This window comes from Andrena cerasifolii, chromosome 6 (assembly GCF_050908995.1).
Source record: "Andrena cerasifolii isolate SP2316 chromosome 6, iyAndCera1_principal, whole genome shotgun sequence".
Taxonomy (NCBI): domain Eukaryota; kingdom Metazoa; phylum Arthropoda; class Insecta; order Hymenoptera; family Andrenidae; genus Andrena; species Andrena cerasifolii.
This window is the reverse complement of record NC_135123.1, coordinates 5,292,510-5,314,327: the sequence shown is the minus strand read 5'-3', so window position 1 is coordinate 5,314,327 and position 21,818 is coordinate 5,292,510. Positions and strand designations below refer to the sequence as shown.

Below are 21,818 nucleotides of genomic sequence, written 5' to 3'. Positions count from 1 at the left end.
GAGATTCAAACCTTTAGTAATGTTATATATGTCAACTGTATAAACTATCTAAATTCGTATATAAACAATATATATATAATGCATATCCATATGTAATAGAAATTAATAAAATGTAACATGAGTTACGTAGTAGTATTTTATTAAGTAACTCCAATTGGAGTGATTAGCAAAAGTATTATTGTATAACGCTGAGAAACAACAATAAAACATTTATCAAAGGAAACAATATTCGTAATTTTATACTCTGTTAAACTTTCATGTGCTTATCACTCTTATATGATGGAAGAAATAACCCAGTAACACAGTTGTCTTATAATTAAAAAAAAAAATAAACTACCAAAATTTCTATCAAATAAAAATTATTGCACTAAATTGATACGTGGCAGTTCAAACACATTCTTAATATATATTTCAAAAGTATATACTTGTAGCAATTGAACTTATACTAATATAAAAACTCTTTCCTTTTACTCTTGTTATAGAATATTTCTAGGCCTCAACGAAATTAAAAGCTACTGTTTTCATAAAATTTTATGTAGTAGCAGTAATATGAAATTTCTCACAGTTTCAGTTTACTATAGTCTGATTTTCGAGAGTTGAGATCTGAGGCGGGTCCCTCGGACGGAGCGTGGTTAAAGGCTCCCCCGAACCAACGCGAATTTCGCGGCGCGAATCAGATAATACTGCCCATAAGCCGCCACGTGTAAAAAACTACTGCCTTATCTGATCCGCGGCGCGGAGCGGATCCGCCGCAACTCGGATAACACTGCCCATAAGCCGCCACGTATAAAAAAACTGCAGCCTTATCTGATCCGCGGCGCGGAGCGGATATTCGCGTTGGTTTGGGGGAGCCTTAAAGGAGGAACCAATACGCTACGGATTGCGTGCGGCGTAGCGTACCGTTGGTTCCTCCTTAACCATGCTCCGTTCGGAGGACGGGACCCGCCTCAGGTCTCAACTCTCGAAAATCAGACTATAATGTATTATTAATTCATCTGACATATATGTAATAGGTACATATTATGTATAATTAACAAATTGTGCAGTTATCCGACTTCATGAATTTTATGGAATGTGCTGTTTCCGTCGATGCAGTACCAGTCGATGTGAGGGATCCTCGACGTGCTACTATCGCGGGCATAGTAGCAGTAGTATCTAAAAATTCTTCATCATTGTCAGTGTCTCCATTATCTCTGGCTTGCTGCCTTGGCATTACTTCGTGCACATATTTCTCAATCATTTGTCGATTCTGAATTGAGATACATTTATCGTTGCCAGTATCTGGTACATATGGTAAACTATCATCCTTCTCCTGCTGTTCTTTAGAAACTCTTTCTATGTACATGCGATGTAATTCAGCCAGTGCTTCATCCATGAATCGTACAGTTTGTTGTTTACGATCTGGGATCATATTACTGTTGGAGGCAATAGGTTTACAGACATCATTAGTGGAATCCTTCTTTCTTGGATTTTCCGTGTCTAACATTGCAGTTGTGAAGCCTATAGGAAAGTTTGATTTCTGATTTGCTGTATTGTACGACGGCCCACACACTGTTTCCTGTACGGTTCCTGGGTTTCCACATTTATTTAGCATCCAGTCTTGCACGTACCTATGGTCACTCTTTATTCCATTTTCCTTTGATGGAGCATTAGGCTGTGCTATTGGCACTTCTTTATTGCAATCACTGGAATAAACATTGCGATGGTGTTGTATATTCGATGGAACTGAGCGTACAGGATTCTGTTGCCTACTTTGCGCCGCGAGATCTTTCCATCTTCCTGTATTCATTACAATCTGAGCCAACTGTTGAATCGTTTGCTTCGGCACTGCTATAGATGCTTTTTCAGTGTTACTAGAAACAGCTCCCAATTTTGCGGGCGTAGAAGTATCGCAAGGCTCGCCAGACACATAAGTAGGCTGAATATTTAATTGTCGCAGGCGTTCGTAACTCTCCCCTTGCCCAGACAATAAATCGTCTTCAATATTGTTTATAGTTTTCTTATTTATGTTATAAACATTACACTGATTCATAACTTGTTTCGAAAAGCGACACTCATTCTCCAAGAACGCCGCAGTTAATATCATCGCAGCAGTCGGTTCTCTTTGCGTGAATAACTTTCTGCGCGCGTGTAAAGTCTGACTCATTGTTGCTTCGAGGCGAGCATTTTCCATTATTTCTTCCAACTGTCTCTCCACCTGTAAGAACTTCCTTGTTTCAAATTTCAATGTCTCTGTATCCATAGTGACGTTATCCATCTCTTTGGCTATACGCCTTTCCGCAGAGGACTGGGTGCGAGTGTCTGCGGTTGAAATGGGTTGCAAGCCTAATCGGCGCTGAGCTTTCACGAAGGGTGATTGCGACACTGGTCCTAATTTTGACCATATAGTGCCAGGAGGTTTTTTTACCGGGCTAGTTATAGGCGAAACAATACCTGGTCTCGTCATTATTGGATTTTGAGCAATTAATTCGATATTAGAGTTCGGCATTGTACAAGGAACTCGACAAGGCTTTGGAGGAACTAGGTCCAACTTCGGAGGAGCAGCTCCTGGCCTCGGGGGAGGTACTAGCGATGTTATTATAGGCTCTGCCAGTTGAGGTATTTCAGCATCCGCTTCTGAAGTTTGTTTCGAGAGCGCAGATATATGAACAACTTTTAATAAATCATCCAAACGAGTTTCAAGTCTATTCTGACGGTCTCTATCTATGTCTAAGAATTTTGTTAACATATCATTTTGCGCAGCAAGAATCTAAAATAATATACATTAATATATAAACCATTGCTCTAAGACCGGCTTGGAAATTAAGTGATTTAGTGCCGATTTTCAGAGGCAACGCCTCCGTTCTCCTGCCGCGCGCCTTGGCCCCCGCGGTAGCCTAGGCTGCCTGGAGATCCTCAGGCCCGTACCATGTGAACCGCACGTGGCGCGTTGACAAAACAAAAACGCATCGACAATCGTGCTCTCTGGGATGATGTGAAAACCACCTATTGATACAATGTCGCCCTATTGCGCCACGCGCGGTTCATATGGTACAGGCCTGAAGCGCTCCAAGCACCTAGGCCGCCACGGGGGCCGCCTCTGAAAATCGGCCGCCAGGTTCACTTATAATGCCCCGATGGAAAGAAGTCGGTCGAGAAACTCTGGGGTGCGAATATCAGGTCGAATAGTATATCCCTATTGGCCGGCGCGACAACGTCGACGAATACAAAGTAAGCAAACGGGACACGGGCGGCGGGATCCAATGCGAGCGAAGAACCCCTCTTGCCCCTGTAACATTTCAACCGTCTTCTTTCCATCGGGCCACAGTAATTCCCAAGCCTGCTCAAAGATAAATTAGTACTGAGAAACTATCAGCAACTTACCTTATTAACAACATCATTTTGCGAACTAATTGCACTTATAACAAGTTGTTCCAATTTTTGCGCTTTCTTTTTCCTTAATGGCACATGAGGAATATTATCTACAGTAATGGCTGTGGCTTTCGACTTATTATCACTCTCCGATGGAGTCGGCGAGTCTATCAAAAACTCCAATAAAAGACTATCGTCATTGCACGTCGCGTTATTCGTAATTACAGAAATATCAGGATTCGGCATCGCTAAGGGATTCGCCGCCTGTGTCGCCTGATTGTAGGTCTCATTTAAGTTATGCACTTTCTCGTCGTTTCTTGACTGACAAAAAGCATCGTTTAAATTTTGAGATACATTCGGGGAATAATCTGGAGAAAGGGATCCAGTTTGCTTCGCGTTAGTTGCTGCAGGCATATGCGTTAATACATTCGCGTATTGCTGTTTAAACGGAGCGTGCAGGTTTTGCCCGTATACAACCTTTCGCGGTTCTTGCGGCATTGCGCGATTATTCGCGTATTGCTGCAGATGACTCTGCTGTTGAATCATGTGCTCCAAATTTGAATTCTGCAACGGTATTGAATTAATTTGCATCGGAACGTTCGCAGATTGCGTTGCTAAATTCTGATTAAAATTGTGCAGATTCTGCTGGAAGCCTAGATTGTTCACCAACATACTTGGTTGATTGAACATACGATTTTGCTGAAAATTTTGATGCTGCTGCATATTCTCTTGAATTATTTGATTCTGCACATTTTGCACAGTGTTCTCGAATGGTATCTCCGCGTAAGGATAATTCTGTAACAAGTTCTGTTTGTAAATCGGATGCAGCGGTTCTTCCATCGGTACAGTATTGCACTGCGTCGCTTTGCCGATTATTTGAGTCAATTGCTCGCCGGTATTAATGGCTACATCCCTCGTAGGGGAGAAGACTCTATACGGGCGAGCTATTATGGTTTCGTTCGACTCGGGAGAATCGGGGTAATCATTATCTCGCCCTAACGTCCACGTAGGAGATAATGCTTCTGTGCGATGCAGCGACTGCACGGGCTCTTGGAACTTGTGCCTCATTTGTAAATTTCTATTCGTCTTAACGTCTTTCGGGGGCGATCTAACGTTCACCGCTGCGTCCACAGTGTCTATGCCATTCATATTTGTTTCTTCCAGACGCTTATTTTTCAGAACTCGATCTATAGACTCGTAATATTGCTCTACACCTGCACGAGTACCAGCTCGTTTAGCTTCGCGGTAGCATACCAGAACCTGCTTCATTCGAGATCGGCATTGTTTACAGGTAACATTGTACCCCTTCTTTTTCATATATCTGGCAACGCTTTCCCATATAATTTGCGGCTTCGAAGCGTACTCGAGCTGCTTTTGCACCTGCCTGTCCGACCATATCGACACTAACAGCGCGGTGCTCTCAGGCGTCCACTTATATTTAATATTCTCTCCAGAGTCGCTCATGTTTCAACAAGAGATGTTACGTTTCATTGGATAGTTAGAGGGTGATGTAGAAAATACAGGGTAGGATGTAATACGCGCGGTGAAACATATGAAACTGCGACGTACACTTTAAAGCATATCAACAAGTTGCTGTAAAACACAAGCTTGGGTCCATCGCGTAATAGATCGACGCCAGGCTCGCAATCGCAGGTTACGCACTCAGATCAACTCAGATTAACCGTCACCAACCGACAGACAATTCAAATTTTACCGTGCAACAGGTGGTGGGGAAATGCATTGCGTAGGCGGTAAAATACTTATAGTGGGGGTAGTCTGAACAACTTCCATATCGTATTACGCGCATAGTCGAAGGCTTCGCGATGGAGAAATATTGGTAGTTCTCCATGGTTGAACCACCGCCATCAATGTTTTTCGAATTTTACGCGCTTAAAGTAGGTAGATGTCCCGATTGCCGTGCCTTTATGCTTAAAGGGCAGTATTCACAGTCGCTACTTATTCTTAAGCAAATGCTTAAGCATTCGGCATCTTTTACTAGCTACTAGGTTAGTAGAGGATGCCGCATGTAATCGGTGTTATGAACGTTTGAATTTATTTCGGCTGCTTCTGATTATCTGTTAGCGAATTCGGAATCTCGCACTGACTCTGAGCTAGTGCCAGAAAATGACTTGAATTGGTTGATTCTTATAGAGCTATCTTCGTCTCTATCAGAAACAACCAATCCAACTCGTTTTCTGGTACCCGCACAGAGTCAGTGCGAGATACCGAATTCGCTATTACTATCTCGCCGCGGGAACGGATTACTTGTCATTTTTTTAAAATAAGATGATAAGATCCATGACCAAGATTCAAGAAATCCAGATCCAGAAATCTGCGTTTGAGTTAGGTTAGGATTTGAAACTACTGCTTCGCGCTCTTTGTATCGTAAATTATCGATGGTTATCGATAATGGAAACCGATAATTATATATCAATAATGTTATCGATGGTTCTTCGCAACAATTGCAAGCGAAATATGAATATATAACTATTTATAAAAGATGCAAACGTCTTATTTCTTAGAATCATGATTAACTACGCGGTACATTTATATTGTAACTTGAACGCGATTATTTAGTAAATGAAACTAAAATAGTATTTTAGGGAATAAGGGGAATAATATATTGGAAATAAAATATTTTATTGCGAATTTAAACGGATAAATCACAGCAGGATTCATTGAGGATTCTGATACGCAATAATTTGTGCCCAAGACTAATTTCTCGTCGGCTAGGAACTTAACCTAAATACCAGTTACAGTGCTTAGAAACTATAGCAGCGTGACAATCCAAACGCAAGATGTATATGGAAACATTTCTGTTTCTAAAGGTAAGTAGATTAATTATAACAATGTGACTTGTAACTTGTGTACGCTAATTTTCGTCAAATTAGAAAGCGTAAAAATCGGCGAAAAGTCGAAAGTTTTGTGCAAAGGGAAAGTATACCTAATTCCTGTTTAATATTTCGATCACCCACAGAATTCTACACTAACGATACAATTATACAATTATATTGTTTTAGATACTACCATTACAGGTCTCTAGGCTATCGTATTAAATATTGTGTAAATAAATATTAAGGATGCATGTAACAAGTGTCATACGCATAAGAAAATAAATACATAGCTTCTTGTTCAAAGTTGTTCTGCTACAAAATTACGCAACCAGGAAAAATATTTATTCTGTTCATTTTAATTATTCTATCACGAGAAAGCACTTCCATAGCACCTATATATATAACAATGCATCAGACATATTTCAGAAGCATGAAGTATGTAACAAATTCAGATGTAAAAAAAATATATTTAATTTTTCTTCACAATGCCAAAAATTTTAAAAGTACGTTTATAATCACAGTGTACATTTATTTGGACGAATAATCTGCATTGTGTTTAAAAATAGTTTAATTTATAATAAGTAGACCGAGCGTAAAGTGTTTTTCCAATTCTCCTTACGAGCATTGTTATGTTAACGAAATTAATGAATATTTCTTTAAATATCATGCAATTAAATACAATTATATAATATCGTACACATATGAACACATAAATTTAACAACATTTTCTCATGGAATGTATTAACTGCTAAACAATTATTCTACGCCCCAACTTAAGAAAGGCGATGAATATAAATGCAGTTGCTTCAATAATTGCATAATTGCTAAATGATAGTAGGAAATATATCTTCTCTGTTTCATAATTAAGAATATACATTTATACATAATTCATTTGCTAATAATAAATTGTAAATATTAAGATAGCTACATAATAATTTAAGCAAAATGCAAATATGTGATGTTCGTTAAGATTTGTGCCAATTTACCGAACGTAATTTTCATAAATAATAACGTGTACATATAAATAGTTCCACGAAAGCACTCGAATGCCAGCAGGCGTTAAATGCATTCGAATCCTTTCGTGGCTGTTTGTATATAGATATATATTTCATTTGTGCCTAGGAAAAGTAACGAAAGTTTATGGCGCTGGACTCGTAGATGGATAGAATCCAAAATTAGATCTCAACTGTTCCAAAAAGACAAAGGTAAGAATAGTGTGCGGAGCTAACCTGACAAAAGCAGGCACATAACCCTAGAAAGAAAGATTTATTAATAACCTATAGGAACATCACATTTTCCGTGACTCCACTTTGTAATAATGTAAGTGAAAATAGATCGAGAGATTAAGTGAACATATTGGAACATGACTGAGCTTAAAATATAGAATCTAACGAATATGTGTAAATAAGAACGGTCGTAAAATAAAATATGTGGTATATATAGGTATATAAGTAGTTGTAAAGTGGTATAGAAATTTGTAAATATAAATATGTATGCAGGATATGTTAATCAGACGATATTATTCCCACGAGACCGACTATTCAAGTCAATCATGCTCTTTTAACGCACGAATTTTCCAATATGGTTGTTCAAGTGTGTGCTTATTAAGCGCTAGACGTTATTCAGCATATATTTCTAGTCATATTACTTTTTATATGACATACTAGTTTTTATATACATTTATAGCTAGCCATAAAACATCTAAAAATAGTTTCTATCTCGTTACAAAATAAAATTGTATATACAATCCGCTATGTAGCAAAAAATGGCGTGAATTTAAAGGGGAACAGCCCTCTGGCGGCCGGAAAAGTAAGCCATTTTTAAGAATTTTTTTTCAGGAATAATTTACAGTTTTCATAGAAAACTTGTAATACCTACTTTTAGTACGCTGTCTTAAGAGACTATACAAAACAAAAATAGAAAAACATCCATAAATTTTAATGTATTAATTAATCTTCTAGACCCCCCTCTCCCACGCGAGCTGGTCGAATGTGTAACTATGGAACAGCTGGTCTGAAATCAAATTTCATTTTTTTTTTATGAACTATATTAGCGTAGTTTCCGTTGTACGTACGGATTCTTTGATTGAAAACAAATTTTTTGAAATACGCTCAAAAAACTGTCCATCTTATTCGAGGATTTTTTAAACTTTTCTTGTAAAGCACACCATTTTTACAAAAATAATTTGTTTAAGAAATCGGTAAAAATGAAATTAGATTTCGGTCCTGCTGTTCCATAGTTACAGATTCGATCAGCTCGCGTGGGGGGTCTAAAAGATTAATTAATATATTAAAATTTATGGATGTTTTTCTATTTATTTTTTTTTGTTAGTCTCTTAAGACAGCGTACTAAAGGTAGGTAATAAAAATATTCTATGAAAACTGTAATATATTCCTGAAAAAAATTCTTAAAAATGGCTTACTTTTCCGGCCGTCACAGTGGTGTTCCCCCTTAAACAGAAAATCTTCATGCAAAATGGAAAACTAAGGGCCATTTGTTTACATATATTCTAATTCAAAAAAGCTCATTCAATTTTCTATCTAAACAATTGATTCTACACTTTGAGCTTAATCTTGTCTAAAATATGTTTACGTAAATCATGATCTTACATTACTAGATCACAGAACAGTAAAGGTGATAAGAAGTGATTAGATAAATAAATGATTAGATAACTCACCTTAAAGAATGCTAATGGTCCTAGTTTGGCAGTGTACAAAAATAGATCCATTAGATTCTAAAAAATAAATTACACGTTAGATTGATAACTCGTAAATAAATTTTTACGTATTAAAGTTACCTTAAATTCTCCGGGACTAGCATTCATTGCTCGTGTTTTCAAAACATCTAATGGTTGGGTAAGAGTTGTGGCTATGGCACCCTTGTATCGAAACAAGTATGTTATTAGTGAATATTAGTTCACAAAGTTTAGAGACTAGATTATTGAACACATATTATTTGAACGATTGTTGGAAAAATGTTTCAAATGAATTTCAGTTTTCAAATTATTTGGTACTCAAGAAAATCATGTATATTAAATATTTAGCTCTCAGTGAAACCACTAAAATCATTTCGCAGCCATTACAAAAGCACGCGAAATACTGAAAGTATGATATTTTATTGCGAATAAATAATTGTGACCTTGAGATGTAATTAAAAGTTCCATCTAAAGCCCGTTGCAGACGAGCGATTTGCGGCAGTTTGCCGCGCGCGTTTTAGCAGAACATAAATTTATATGAAGCAGTTCACACGGGACTATATTTGCGTCGGGCCTAAAAGTAGAGACTTTCCACCGTGTATTCTTTTCAATATTAAATACTTCATGTGGAACATTTTCCTCTACCTTCGAGAATACGAAAGCGAAATAAGTCTCCTGTACATTTGAAATTTTCCATTATTCAAACATACTTACAGCGCATACACTTGACACCACATGCGTCACAGGGTTATCCTCAAAACGGCCACTTTGCAATAGCATAATCTTAATTTGATCATAAAAGCTCAATTGTCCGATAGTCATTAACGATGCCCTCAATGTCGCAGTGGAACATCCACTAAATAGTTTATGTACACCTTCTTGTTTAACTATACACACAATCCCATCTAGAGCATGCTTGTAACTATAATGATATTTAGTATTCAATAATGGAAATACAAATAGAGTAACATAATAATTTTATATCGATCTACTCATGTGTTCTCTTACTTCCGTCTTAGTTCTGGTGGAAGTTTTATATCATTTTGCATGCGTACATTAATTACATCTCCTGGTGTCCCGAGGACACCACCAACAGCGCCAGAAACTCCAGCCAGTAATAATTTTTGAGAGAATAGCAAGGAATGTCCAGATGATTCAAATGTCTGTTTACCTACCTATACATATACACATAATGCATTCAGAGATATGTGATAGAAATGATAATTCAGAAGTCTGTAACACCTTAACGACAGACTACACGATACTATATCATACTTAAATATCTGGTTTGCCAACTATAAATCAATTTAATCACGCGACTCCTGTTGATAAGGTGTTAATCATGACTTGGAATGATTGTAAGTAAATACGCCTGTAACACGTTTGAATTTACTTCGTATGCTCCGAATCTCATTGTAGAATATGTGAGCTGGCGAAGTAAAGAAGCACTAAGTCCATTGTACAAAGCTACAATTCCTTGTTTCTGTATTATAGAGGTTGTTAATCGTACTACAGATATTTTGCCTTCCTGATGTGTTTGTAAGTGAACCTGCAAGTTTATTTTACATGTACTCTAGTGTATCGTTTATCTATCATAGCTACTAATACATCATACCCATAGATTTTTATTAACCCTTCATTGACACACCTTCTTTTTCGATCAACTCTGACATACCTGGGTGGCTCACACCCAGAATAATTTTCGAACGACTGCCATTCTGATCTAAAGGATCCAATCGTTACGATAAAAATCATGGGTCAATTTCAAGGTCTCTAGAATATATTCCAATAGTTTTTTTACTGATATTTTATCACAGTTTTTGTGAAAAAAAAAATCTAGATTGCCATATGTCCAGAAAACACGAAAAAAATCTTCCAAAAATTGTAACTTTTACAAATTTCAATGTTAGAAGTTGAAAATCTACAGACTTGTTGTTCAGATATAATATTTTGAGGAAAGAAATAGTTTGCAAGTCGGCTTTGGAAAAAAGGTATTTATTTTGCATATAGAAGGTAGAGAGCGTCAAGATCAGTTTATGGGTGGCTCACACCCAGAGTGTCAACGAAGGGTTAAATAACGCATATTTTAATTCATTCGCCACGGTGCGAGAGTAAAAGTAGGTTAGACCGAGGCTAGTTGATATAGATGAATTATCTCGACACCGTATATATGTAGCTCTATTTGAGGGAGATATGTGAAGATTGTGGTCCAATTCTTTCGTACGATCCATCATACATGTGTGTACATTGACGTTAACAATCGTTTTTTGACTGTTTTCGTTCATCAAGATTGATCGTCAAAATAACATTTTTTCATTCATTTTGTACGTATTTTCTCAAGCTTCTGCTTACTATATATTAAAGAGGATAGACCAAAGTATATTTTGGCATATTTGTTATTAAGTAATTAATGCAAACGAAAATTAAAAAAATTGAAAACTGAAGGAATGTATCAACTAGCTCTGGTTACCCCTACACACCTAAATAACATTTTTTCATTCATTTTTTATGTATTTTCTCAAGTTTCTGCTTGCTATATATTAAAGAGGAAGGACCAAAGTATATTTTGGCATACTTGTTATTAAGTAATTAATGCAAACGAAAATTAAAAAAATTGAAAACTGAAGAACGTATCAACTAGCCCCGGTCTCCCCTAACTTTAGAATTGTATTAAATAGAACATAGTAAAGAAGTACCTTTAATAAATCCAAAGGGTGAGTAACGCAAGCAGCACCCGCAGACGAAAGCCCGCCGAAATACCAACGCGATAATCTTTTCGTTTTGTCCGTCATTTTGCTCTATGTTTCATACTTTCGTCAAGAAAATTACAGAAAGCATTTGTAGTAGGTGGCTACAAGCAAAAGTTACATTTAAAATATATAAACTTTTCGAAATATTCGGCTTATTTATTAGACTTACTTTATCGTACCTTTATCACAGTATAAATACAATTCTATGTTAGATACATTACAAAAAGACAAAAACTTCCATCCCAGTTTCTTAAATAAAGTAATTGAAACTGAAAGTAAACAAAGCGATAATGAAATTAACAATTAATTAGAGTCAGCATCTTGATCATGGACAAATATTCAAATTAAACAGTAACACTTCCATATGACGCAAAAAGCAAAATTTATTAACAACACAGCTTTACAGTATCATATTTGTGTAGAATATAATGTAATACATAATAATTATCAATTATATTAAAATAATACCAATATGCATGTACACGTACACCCCCCATCCCCACACACATACACACATACACAATACATATAAAATACTATAAAAATACATCATACATTTACAAAAGTATATTATTATACTGCATTTAGATATGTACAGTTTATAATTATGCATTATGGAGAATATGTATAATGAAGTCTATTTTTTTCTTCTTTTTTTAAATAAGTTACATAAATTTTTATTCATAAATATAAAACGGAGCTACAGTCAATATTAAAAACTTTCACAAAAACGTATTTCAGATTTCAGCCACTTGTCCACTTTTCAAGAAAATTCAATGAACTCATTTTCAAACATTATCATCGAAAATAATGCACAGAACGAAACATGAGTGCCTCTACATACACGAAACACACACATGTGTATAAAAAGTACGTGTATCCGCCGTGACCCCGTTATTAATTCCGGTTAATTTTTTTTTAACGACACGTAGAACATATGTATCATTTTCATGTACGAGCACGCGTGCAATATTACATAAACATATTGTTACGGATTATAATAAATTGTGAATTGAACCGAACTATCCCGATCGCGTAGAAAGAATTTAATTTAAACGAATAACTCGTTACGGATTTAACCGAAACAAAGGGGAAGTATCGAGTACACAAAACACAATGCGCAAATTTTCGATCATTACTAAATAAAAATTGAAATATGAATGCCTGAGTATAAGTGATTATGAATTAATGTACAGATACATTTAGAGAAAGAGAACTCACCATATACTATGGCATCGATATGATTATTGGGTCATTTTTGGTTATGAAGTACACCTTCAAAATTCTGAACTGAATCTGACGAGACATGCCAGTGACTTAACTGGGCCTGGAAATTCTGCAAACGCGCACGCATCAGCTGATAGCCACGTGTAATGCCACCTCCTTTTGCCAAGGCTGAAACTATTTTTCTTTAGCATACTGACGTACGAATTCGTTTATACTACAAATAGTTTGTAGATTAGCGTTTAGGTACAAGGCTGCTGGAATGTTAAATAGTTGACGCGAACGTATTTTAGTACTTCCACTACTGATAAACGTTTATTTTACCAATAAAGACTTCCGACATGAACACGCTGAACACGAAACACTCGCTGACACTCGCATACGCGCACATATCTGGCATACCGTCGAAAATTTCTAATAGGTAGGATGCGATACATGTCTCGGTAAACTCCAATATTTATAGGTATATTCTAAAAGTATTTTTAGAAATCTGCAGTTTGCTATATTTCTTCGAATAAAGTAAATTTGGCATAAATAATATTATAGAATGTATAATAATGTATTCGTAAATATATATATATGTTAAATATCAAAAATGCTGTATGTATACTTTCATTTTTTATCAGTTTCACTTTTTATTTAAGTATTTTAACTGATTCTAATGTGAAACAATGTGAATATGATGTGATGTATTTTTAAAAATATTTATTCTTTTAATTCATAAAAACCCAATATGTATATTTCTTACATTATAATGAATATGCTATATTTATGTACAATTTATTTTTATTTTTCAGTTTAACTGTATTTTTCTAATATTTAATGAACAATTAAAAATAATAGCATTACAGTGTTTTATTCTTAGTGAGATTAGTATTGTAGATATTACATTTTAATTATTACTTACAAGCAAAGTTATAATATACAAATTACAATAAAATATTTAGTATTATATTATTCTGTTTAACCGTGTAAGAAATATTAAACAAAATAAGTACTTAAAGGAATGTAGTATAAATTTTCTATGGTAAACTTATGCATAAACCATACAAGTATTGCAAATTTTTTAATTTAATGTAAAACTTTATTCCTTGACCTAATTTTTAAAACATCGCGCCATTAATCGTCGCACTTGTACAACCAATGGGGATGCAAAAGGTTTCTCATTACATTTTTTTACCTAGTTATGTCACAGACGAGGTATGGGATAGACTTTACATCTTATGGGAGTTCGTGTGACACGAACTGAAATACCGACTTCGTGAAACATCATCTATATTAAAGAACGGTGACTCTGGGAACTAATACAACACAATCACCGAAGTCGGTAAAGTTAGTAAACGAAAAAACAATAACGATGCGTTCACAGTGTAAATTGTAAATTGGTCTGGGTCTCGCGTTCACTTGTTGTCACTTTTACTAAATACATAAGTAGCTCATATAAGGGTTCATCGCGTGAATCCAGAATTCACATTTCCTTTTTTCGTGGCAATTTTTACCATATTTAGTGTCAACTCTAACCGCTAGTTGGATTCCGGTCAGAATTCCATTCTGAACTTATAACGTTGCATGCGACACGGAAATGGTAAGGGCTCGCGAGCCCCCCGTGCGTGTGACACATATTACATTGGAAGATAGTGGTCTATAATATACTTTGTCGATGGTTTTGTATACACACATGTGATGAATGCCCACATTGGAATTTTTGTCTCAAATTATTGGTCCTAAAGAATGTGGTCGCAACTGTGCAACTTACATGGATGGTTTGTTGAGCATATAAGACTACATACATAGCTAAATATACATAAACTAAAGAATAAAGATTCCATTATTCTTATCTCCTTAATCTATTATACTTTACATAAACCCAATGTACGTAACACCATTAAAATTAAATTTATACCATTTAATTGTACAGAAAGATTGAATTCGAACTGTAATTTAAACGACTGAAATCATAATAAAGGCAATTTATGTTCCGTAATAAATATAAGTTATCAATTGTTCTACTTGTTATAATCTTATATATACTTCGTAATATCGTTTTTAAAACAGAATATATACATTGTTATTTTTAGTGCGAATTCTGTACCAAAATGGACCCGGTATCTGATATACTTGGTATCGACACAGTAAATATGGGTGGAAAATTAATTTTAATCGAAGAACGGCATGACAGCAATGCAAATTTTTTACTAAATTCTATTATCTCCAACGCATTAAAAAAGAATTTTGGAATTTGTTTTATACTTTTTCATAACACGTTAAATCATTATCACAATGTGGGTATGAAATTTGGCTATAACCTTACGGCATTGAAAGGAGAAGGTAAGGTTACAGTTGTCGAACCGATGAAAATTATTACATCCACTATAGAATGTACAAACGAAGAAGCGGCGGATAATTTAAATACCGCATTCGCCGATTTAACCTCCGATTCTAATGGCAATATAATTCATAATTTACTTAGAATTATTAAGAATGAATACCAGAAGATGACAGAACATAATGAATCTGTGATTATTATAAGCGAGGATGTAAATCATCTTTACAACTTAGGATTCAATTTGAGCGATCCCATGTATTATGTGAGATATTTAAGGTCGCTGATTCAACTTGACATCGTATCGCAACTTTGCATTGTAACGCATACTTACAAACACGAACTGCGAAGTTGTGTTCCAAATACATTTGCAAATGGTTTAAAACACATGGCTCATTTGTACGTGGTGGTCGATCCTTTCGAGACAGGACATTCCAGTGATGTATGTGGCAAGATTACAATTAACTGGAGGACAGATTGTATTAGAAAGAAATATAACTATTCAGAAATTGCAAGATATATTTACACTGTATCAGACCGTCAAGTGAAAATATATACACCTGGTACGCCAGCTATGTTGGTGTAGAATAATTTTTCTTAAATTTATTTATAGTTTTGTCATGTGTTTATATGTTAAGGCGTAAATAAAATATCTGTTAATTATCCATGAGAGGTAGACTTATACATTAATATTATTCCACCTCGCTGCCATAAACGTCATTACAGGTTCCATAGAAATGAGAACCGTCATTGTCTGTCCTATTCTGACTGCCTCTGATACTTTGGGCAAAGTATAGAAATGTTTTACATACTCCAAGTATTAAAAAATCATATAATTTTTGTTAATACTACTCGTTACCATTATTACCATTATTTCTACTATCTTTCACTACTGTTGTGTACATTTTGTATTTTATCGTGTAGAATGGCAATCAATGAATTTATTTCGCATAATTTTATTTTGATGATTTATATAAAATTTTCAGTCCATTCTGTATTAACGAATATCGAGCAGTTCGTGAAAGGGACTTGTTACCCCGTGATCTCTTCAATTTCAGCCATTGGCGTAACTAGGATTTTTGTCTGGGGGGGCCAGGCCCCATCGCCCCCCCCCTTTCGCTCTCTTTCACTCATTCTTTTTTTATAGGTGGAGGAAATCTTTATATACATACACATTTTATAACAATCATTTAGCTACATATTTTTTTACTCTAAAACAAAGAGTAAACTGAATAAAAAATATTGATTATTTAACGGACGAATGTTTTTTACTTATTTTAATAGTTTCTATGAAGGGGCAATTCGACGTTTTGGGGCGGCCAATCCGCATTTTAGGGGGGCCAGGCCCACCCGGCCCCCTAACTAATTACGCCAATGATTTTAGCATCTAAGGCACTAGCCAGGTCAAATTGAATACATTTAAGATAAATTAGTTATATGGGAGATCTTGCATAATCTATATGTTTATTCTGTTTTACTACACTAAATTCATCAGTATGCAACTCCTATTTAATTTAATTACAGATACCCTCATTTTAAAGTCCAATGGTAATCTCTAATTAGTGGAATTCGCCCATAGTTGGTTATTCTTAACCACGGTCTCGAATGTTACTAGATCAAACATATGGAGTGAGTGGCACTCAGTGCTTCTTCTATCACCTTGGGCGCGAAAACACGTCAGTGCCAATGGTCGAAAGAGTTAACTTGCATCTCGTCTACTGAGTGTGCCGGAGTGTGCCGGAGTGTGGAAGATTTACTATGATATTGAACAGAATGATACAATCTTCTATATATTTACAATCAGTCCGCCTCTACGGGCGATTAACGCATAGCTTGAGTAGTAACGTTACAGTAAGACAATACTGTCATGTTCGACATCAACATAAAAATGACTCTTCCTCAGAAGTAAATGAGGTATCAAAATATCCTGGCTACAAAGTAGTCTATAGATTTCCATACATAAAATACGCCAGTTTATTAAGTAGACTAAAGCTTAATCAAACTATTATCACCGGAGTATGCATACCAGCAGGCATTGTTCTACAAATGCTAAATCTTATTTCACAAAATGATTGTATTGCGGTTTCGTGTACTTGTAAGTTTTCAAACTTATATTAAACCCTTGTGTGGAATTTCAAATGGAATGATAATTGATATAGTAGAAAGAATGAAAATATTCATTTTCAAGGGATTATTTTCTTCGTACATTCTTTATATACACTTATGGAATTTATGAGTCAGTTTCACCCAGTATAAATAGTATGGCATTCAGAGTTACTCTATTAGTTGTTTATAGGCAAGATAGCTGCTGAATATTTATAAAAGTAATAATTTAATAAGAATGCTTGGTAATAGAATGAATATGTAATTAGTTTGCTATGCATAACTTGGGTATAAATCTATTCTGCGATAGCATTTAGTTGACATAGTCAAAGACTGCTGATTATTGATGTGAAAGGAAATCAGTGTTGCATCTTTAATTTTTATGCACTGAGAACATAATGTTCGTATGTTAAATATTTATAGGTTCGTTACTGTATTAAATATGAGGGGTGGAGGGGGGAGTGTGGACCCTAAATCTAAAATTGTAGCTTCGGGTATTTATTAGTTTCCGAAATATTAATAAAAAAATAGTTAATTTTTTTTTGGAGAAATTTTTTTGGACGTTGACTCCCCCTACCCCCATTTTTTAATTTCGAAATTTTGTAGCCACAGTCTCATTTTTAGTATCGCCAAACTCACGTCGGTTCGCTACCATGCTTTACGCGACCGTGAGCGGGCGCGCGCCCCCCACACTAATCTAGCCCCAACCAATACTGATACCCGGGACAATTTGGAAAGTGGAATGCGTTGTATCGGTATAAGTCAACAGAAATATTGTTAAGAGTAGGGACCGTGGTAAAGAGATTAAATAAAATCGGTAAGGTCTACCCTTTTATGCACAATTACCCCTGTATCTTTTGAACGCATTAATTGCCGAAGCTAAAATTTCACATTTGGAGTCCTCTCACACCCCTCGTAATACCCACCATGTTTCATTTCGATCAGCCACCGGTCCCTTTCGGAAGTACAGCCGAAATATTCCTCACTTTTTATTGTATAAAATTGTTTGTTAACATGTTAAAAATATCTAGATATAATGGTTTTATATTGTAAAATAAAGTGTCAGAAATAAATCCTCCAGAAGATAACTTGTCACAATGCATTGGGAAATATATTTTCTAAAGGAAGCAGGTGCCTAATACAACGGCATATAAAACAAAAAGTGGAGACATTACAAATTCCACACAATGGATACTATTTTGAAATTGAATATCTTTGGTCTTACACAATTTCTTTACTATATATTTTAGGTTTGTTGCTTACATTTTGGACACATTTTACATTCTTTATATGCAACAATTTGATCGGTTTGGTGTATTTCAAACAGGACGATAACAAAGTAATATTATCGTATTTAAACTACTGGGGCAAAAGGACAGATCTAACAACTTCCCTTCAGAATATAGTGCCGCTCACAGAGACTCCTGTGAATGTTGCTAATAGCATTTATAGAATCTTGGACATTGTATCATGTAAACAAAAATTAAAAATAAGTATACCGTACGGGAGAATCACTGAGAAGACACATTTTGAAATTATTTTTGGCAGTGTCTAACAATTTGTATTCGTCATTTGTAATTGTATTGCTACTTTATTTAAATAAGTACAAATATTTGCAATGATTTTACGCTTTATATTTATTTATTTACGACCACCTATAATGGGCATAAGCTCGATTAGCTTCGCATTGCTTATGTAAGTCTTGTTTCTTTTTGACAACTCGACCCTGTAATAGAAAAGGAGTAGAATTTCACAATCTATACAACAGATTACGGTAATTATTTAAAAGTTTTCCATCCTCACCGATTTCAATGATTTTTGGATATGTTATCAAGATCAAGATTCTGAACAACTTTTTCCTATACATGTTACCGCCGCACGACCTTCGGTTCCGAGATATTTGCGAAAAACTTCTGTTGATTTATTCCGACGCAACGCATTCCACCTTTCAATTTGTCCCGGGTATTAGTATTGGTTGGGGCTGGAACAGCGCGGGGGGCGCGCGCCCGCTTGCGGGCGCGTAAAACATGATAGCGAACTGATGTGAGTTTAGAGATTTGAAACTTACGGATGCCCGTCAACACCCCGATTCATATTGGTTCGCTACCATGCTTTACGCGCCCGCGAGCGGGCGCGCGCCCCCCGCCCTGATATATCCCCAAGCAATACAATACCCGAGACAAGTTTGGAAAGTGGAATGCGTTGCGTCGGAATAAGTCAAAAGAAGTTTTTCGCAAATATCTCGGAAACAAAGGTCGAGCGGCGGTAACATGTATAGGAAAAAGTTGTTCAGAATCGTGTCCCCGACAACATAACCAAAAATCATTGAAATCGGTGAGGATGGAAAACTTCTAAATAATTACCCAGATTACTTTAGAAGAGAATAACTTTTCTACATCGTGCAGCATTCTAACCCTAAACTGTATAGAATAATATAATATACGTACTCCGTTATTAGCAGCATCGATAAGTTCCTTCGCTAACATCTTATAAAAAGGATATCCACCCTCTTTTTCTTGTGCAGCTTTTATTAACCAATTCATAGATAAAAATTTAGCCCTTTGTTCGTTCACGGGTACAGGGACCTATGGAAAACAAAGAAAAATGTTGCTCTATTAATTGTAAATATTTCTTAAAACATTTTGTACAAATTTAAGTAAAATATAATTGCTATGCATACCTGATAAGCAATTCCTCCTTTCCTTATCTTCTGCAGTTCCAAGATAGGTGTACAATTTTCTACAGCACAATGAAATATCTCTTTTGGATCTAATATGATATTCTTTCTTTTCTCAGGTTCAGTATTATTGTAACGCTCTAGTTGTAACATTTTAACGCTTTCAAAAGTTTTTTCTACCAATGTTCTAGCTAATTCTTTATTACCCTTTTTCATAATGTAATTTGTAAATTTCCTAACAAGCATGAAATATTATCATCGATCGGTCACATAGAATTAAAGTGAAGTACCAGATATTTTCTGTTCCAATGCGGAACAAGCAAGTAAGCAACAAAAAAAACAGGGTTAACAGATCCGTGCGGAGATCTTTTGCATAGTTTATTAAAGCATTTACAATATATTTAAAAACACATACTTGTGATCATAAAGTGATACATTGAAACGAAATTAAAAATATTTATTTTTTCACATCCAAAAAGGTAGAGGAGACAGTAACTTTATGCCACTGCGAAAATGTAAAAAAGTTTACATGTCCAATCCGGGACAAAGGGCTCAAATGCGGGACTGTCCCGCAGAATGCGGGATGTCTGGTCACTTTAAATTAAAGGCAAGTTATTTCATCAAATGGATATTTAACGGTTTACCTAGTAAGTGCATCATGGAATTCTGATGAGGTATCGCTAGTAAAGGCTGGTTTTATGGGCATATGAGCCATTTGTTTTCCTTCTGTGGATTTATATAATTCTTCCTGCTCGTCCTTTCTATATATCGGATTGACATATCTAGATGGAAAAACGCTATAACGTCGAGCAAGATTTGTTGGATTGCACCTTGAAAAAATATTGTCCACTTAATGATAGAAAATGTGTCGTGCATAAAGGTTAAATATCTTGTTTTAAAAAAATTCTATAATGAATTCATTACGAGATAGGTGGAAATAACTGTATCACTAAGAAACATGCATGTATTATACAAAGCTATTGAAATTACTTTGTCAAAAAGACCGGTATTGATAAATTAAATGTTCTTATAAGAGCCATTTTTGTGTACTCTCATTAATTTTAAGCCTTTCACAGTAGTTTCATGAAGAATCAAGCACATTTACTGTATACACAATCATATATGTGTAGAGGCACCGAACTGATCACAATAATTTCTGTAAATAACAAATAACAATGTGATATGTTATTATGTGTTTAACTGGTATAGGTTTGTTTTAATATCCAATGCTACACTCTGTTACATATGTAAGTACACTAGGCGCCAGAATCGGCTTTCCTTCGGAAATTTGGCAACGTTGCATGTCACTAGGCATAACTCAGCGGTTCTAGTGACATGCAACGTTGCCAAATTTCCGAAGGGAAGCCGATTCTGGCGCCTAGGCCGGTATTCATAGTCGCTACTTATTCTTAAGCAAATGCTTAAGCATGCGGCATCCTCTACTAAGTAAACTTAAACTTAAGCATTTGCTTAAAATTTAGGTTAGGTTAGGTTTTTTATTTTCCCCTAGTTTACAGTTTCTTATAAACTAGCGAATGGCACTTCAGGAATTGCTTAAAACTAAGTAGCGACTATGAATACCGACCCTAGTGTACATAAAAGCAGTGATGCGGAACGCGTGTGGGGAAACTAGCAGCGTAGTGGGGAAACCAGTCGCGCCTGTAAACTGTTCGTAGTGGTGGGGGAAGTTACGCACGCCATGAATTGGGTTTTCGCCCACGGGCTCTACTCCCTCTCCACAACCAAACGTACCCTCTCCTATAGTCTGATTTTCGAGAGTTGGGACCTGAGGCGGGTCGGTACGAATGGTAACCATTGGTTCCTCCTTAACCACGCTCCGTCCGAGGGACCCGCCTCAGGT

General features: G+C 35.7%; 5 protein-coding genes across 8 annotated transcripts; 2 read left to right on the top strand and 3 right to left on the bottom strand.

The window, feature by feature from the left end:
* Positions 1 to 326: 326 nt before the first annotated feature.
* On the bottom strand, positions 327 to 5,147 carry LOC143370351 (uncharacterized). Its single transcript, XM_076815354.1, has 2 exons — positions 3,364 to 5,147; positions 327 to 2,749 (listed from the first exon to the last, which is right to left on the bottom strand). Exons 1-2 carry the CDS (start codon positions 4,813 to 4,815, stop codon positions 1,031 to 1,033), a joined length of 3,171 nt encoding a protein of 1,056 aa, XP_076671469.1. The 5' UTR covers positions 4,816 to 5,147; the 3' UTR covers positions 327 to 1,030.
* An 825-nt stretch (positions 5,148 to 5,972) lies between these two features.
* On the bottom strand, positions 5,973 to 13,204 carry Dic1 (Dicarboxylate carrier 1). Of its 2 annotated transcripts, XM_076814134.1 has the most exons (9): positions 12,852 to 13,203; positions 11,800 to 11,899; positions 11,577 to 11,731; positions 10,274 to 10,429; positions 9,889 to 10,055; positions 9,595 to 9,802; positions 8,983 to 9,063; positions 8,863 to 8,919; positions 5,973 to 7,437 (listed from the first exon to the last, which is right to left on the bottom strand). In XM_076814134.1, the coding sequence occupies exons 3-9, from the start codon at positions 11,670 to 11,672 to the stop codon at positions 7,324 to 7,326; spliced, it is 879 nt and encodes a 292-aa protein (XP_076670249.1). In that variant the 5' UTR covers positions 11,673 to 11,731; positions 11,800 to 11,899; positions 12,852 to 13,203; the 3' UTR covers positions 5,973 to 7,323. The 2 variants fall into 2 exon arrangements, with proteins under 2 accessions (XP_076670249.1, XP_076670250.1); XM_076814135.1 differs by lacking the exon at positions 11,800 to 11,899 and having other exon boundaries at positions 12,852 to 13,204.
* Positions 13,205 to 13,352: 148 nt separating this feature from the next.
* On the top strand, positions 13,353 to 15,847 carry Elp6 (Elongator complex protein 6). 3 transcript variants are annotated; one of them, XM_076814142.1, is made up of 2 exons: positions 13,353 to 13,373; positions 14,933 to 15,847. In XM_076814142.1, exon 2 carries the CDS (start codon positions 14,951 to 14,953, stop codon positions 15,761 to 15,763), a length of 813 nt encoding a protein of 270 aa, XP_076670257.1. In that variant the 5' UTR covers positions 13,353 to 13,373; positions 14,933 to 14,950; the 3' UTR covers positions 15,764 to 15,847. The 3 variants fall into 3 exon arrangements, with proteins under 3 accessions (XP_076670257.1, XP_076670256.1, XP_076670258.1); XM_076814141.1 differs by lacking the exon at positions 13,353 to 13,373 and adding an exon at positions 14,473 to 14,726; XM_076814143.1 differs by lacking the exon at positions 13,353 to 13,373 and adding an exon at positions 14,480 to 14,617.
* A 1,004-nt stretch (positions 15,848 to 16,851) lies between these two features.
* Positions 16,852 to 18,902, top strand: LOC143369786 (transmembrane protein 186-like). The gene is made up of 2 exons (XM_076814164.1): positions 16,852 to 17,272; positions 18,531 to 18,902. The coding sequence occupies exons 1-2, from the start codon at positions 16,936 to 16,938 to the stop codon at positions 18,833 to 18,835; spliced, it is 642 nt and encodes a 213-aa protein (XP_076670279.1). The 5' UTR covers positions 16,852 to 16,935; the 3' UTR covers positions 18,836 to 18,902.
* Mrps7 (mitochondrial ribosomal protein S7) lies at positions 18,852 to 21,097 on the bottom strand. Its single transcript, XM_076814163.1, has 5 exons — positions 20,948 to 21,097; positions 20,602 to 20,787; positions 19,961 to 20,192; positions 19,728 to 19,865; positions 18,852 to 19,006 (listed from the first exon to the last, which is right to left on the bottom strand). Exons 1-5 carry the CDS (start codon positions 20,995 to 20,997, stop codon positions 18,926 to 18,928), a joined length of 687 nt encoding a protein of 228 aa, XP_076670278.1. The 5' UTR covers positions 20,998 to 21,097; the 3' UTR covers positions 18,852 to 18,925.
* Between the last annotated feature and the right edge of the window lie 721 nt (positions 21,098 to 21,818).

Bases quoted from the DNA above. Each gene is read 5' to 3' on its own strand.
- Mrps7 (XM_076814163.1), bottom strand. From the start codon at position 20,997: ATGGCTCTTATAAGAACATTTAATTTATCAATACCGGTCTTTTTGACA. The intron at 20,193-20,601 runs GTAAACCGTTAA...CATGCTTGTTAG, and splicing joins TTCCATGATGCACTTACTAG to GAAATTTACAAATTACATTA. The intron at 19,866-19,960 runs GTATGCATAGCA...TGTTTTCCATAG, and splicing joins AAGGAGGAATTGCTTATCAG to GTCCCTGTACCCGTGAACGA.
- LOC143369786 (XM_076814164.1), top strand. From the start codon at position 16,936: ATGATATTGAACAGAATGATACAATCTTCTATATATTTACAATCAGTC. The intron at 17,273-18,530 runs GTAAGTTTTCAA...TATATATTTTAG, and splicing joins TATTGCGGTTTCGTGTACTT to GTTTGTTGCTTACATTTTGG.
- LOC143370351 (XM_076815354.1), bottom strand. From the start codon at position 4,815: ATGAGCGACTCTGGAGAGAATATTAAATATAAGTGGACGCCTGAGAGC. The intron at 2,750-3,363 runs GTAAGTTGCTGA...ATATTATTTTAG, and splicing joins AAAATGATGTTGTTAATAAG to ATTCTTGCTGCGCAAAATGA.
- Dic1 (XM_076814135.1), bottom strand. From the start codon at position 11,672: ATGACGGACAAAACGAAAAGATTATCGCGTTGGTATTTCGGCGGGCTT. The intron at 9,064-9,594 runs GTAAGTATGTTT...TTTCGATACAAG, and splicing joins TGGTGTCAAGTGTATGCGCT to GGTGCCATAGCCACAACTCT. The intron at 8,920-8,982 runs GTAACTTTAATA...TTTATTTTTTAG, and splicing joins CTAGTCCCGGAGAATTTAAG to AATCTAATGGATCTATTTTT.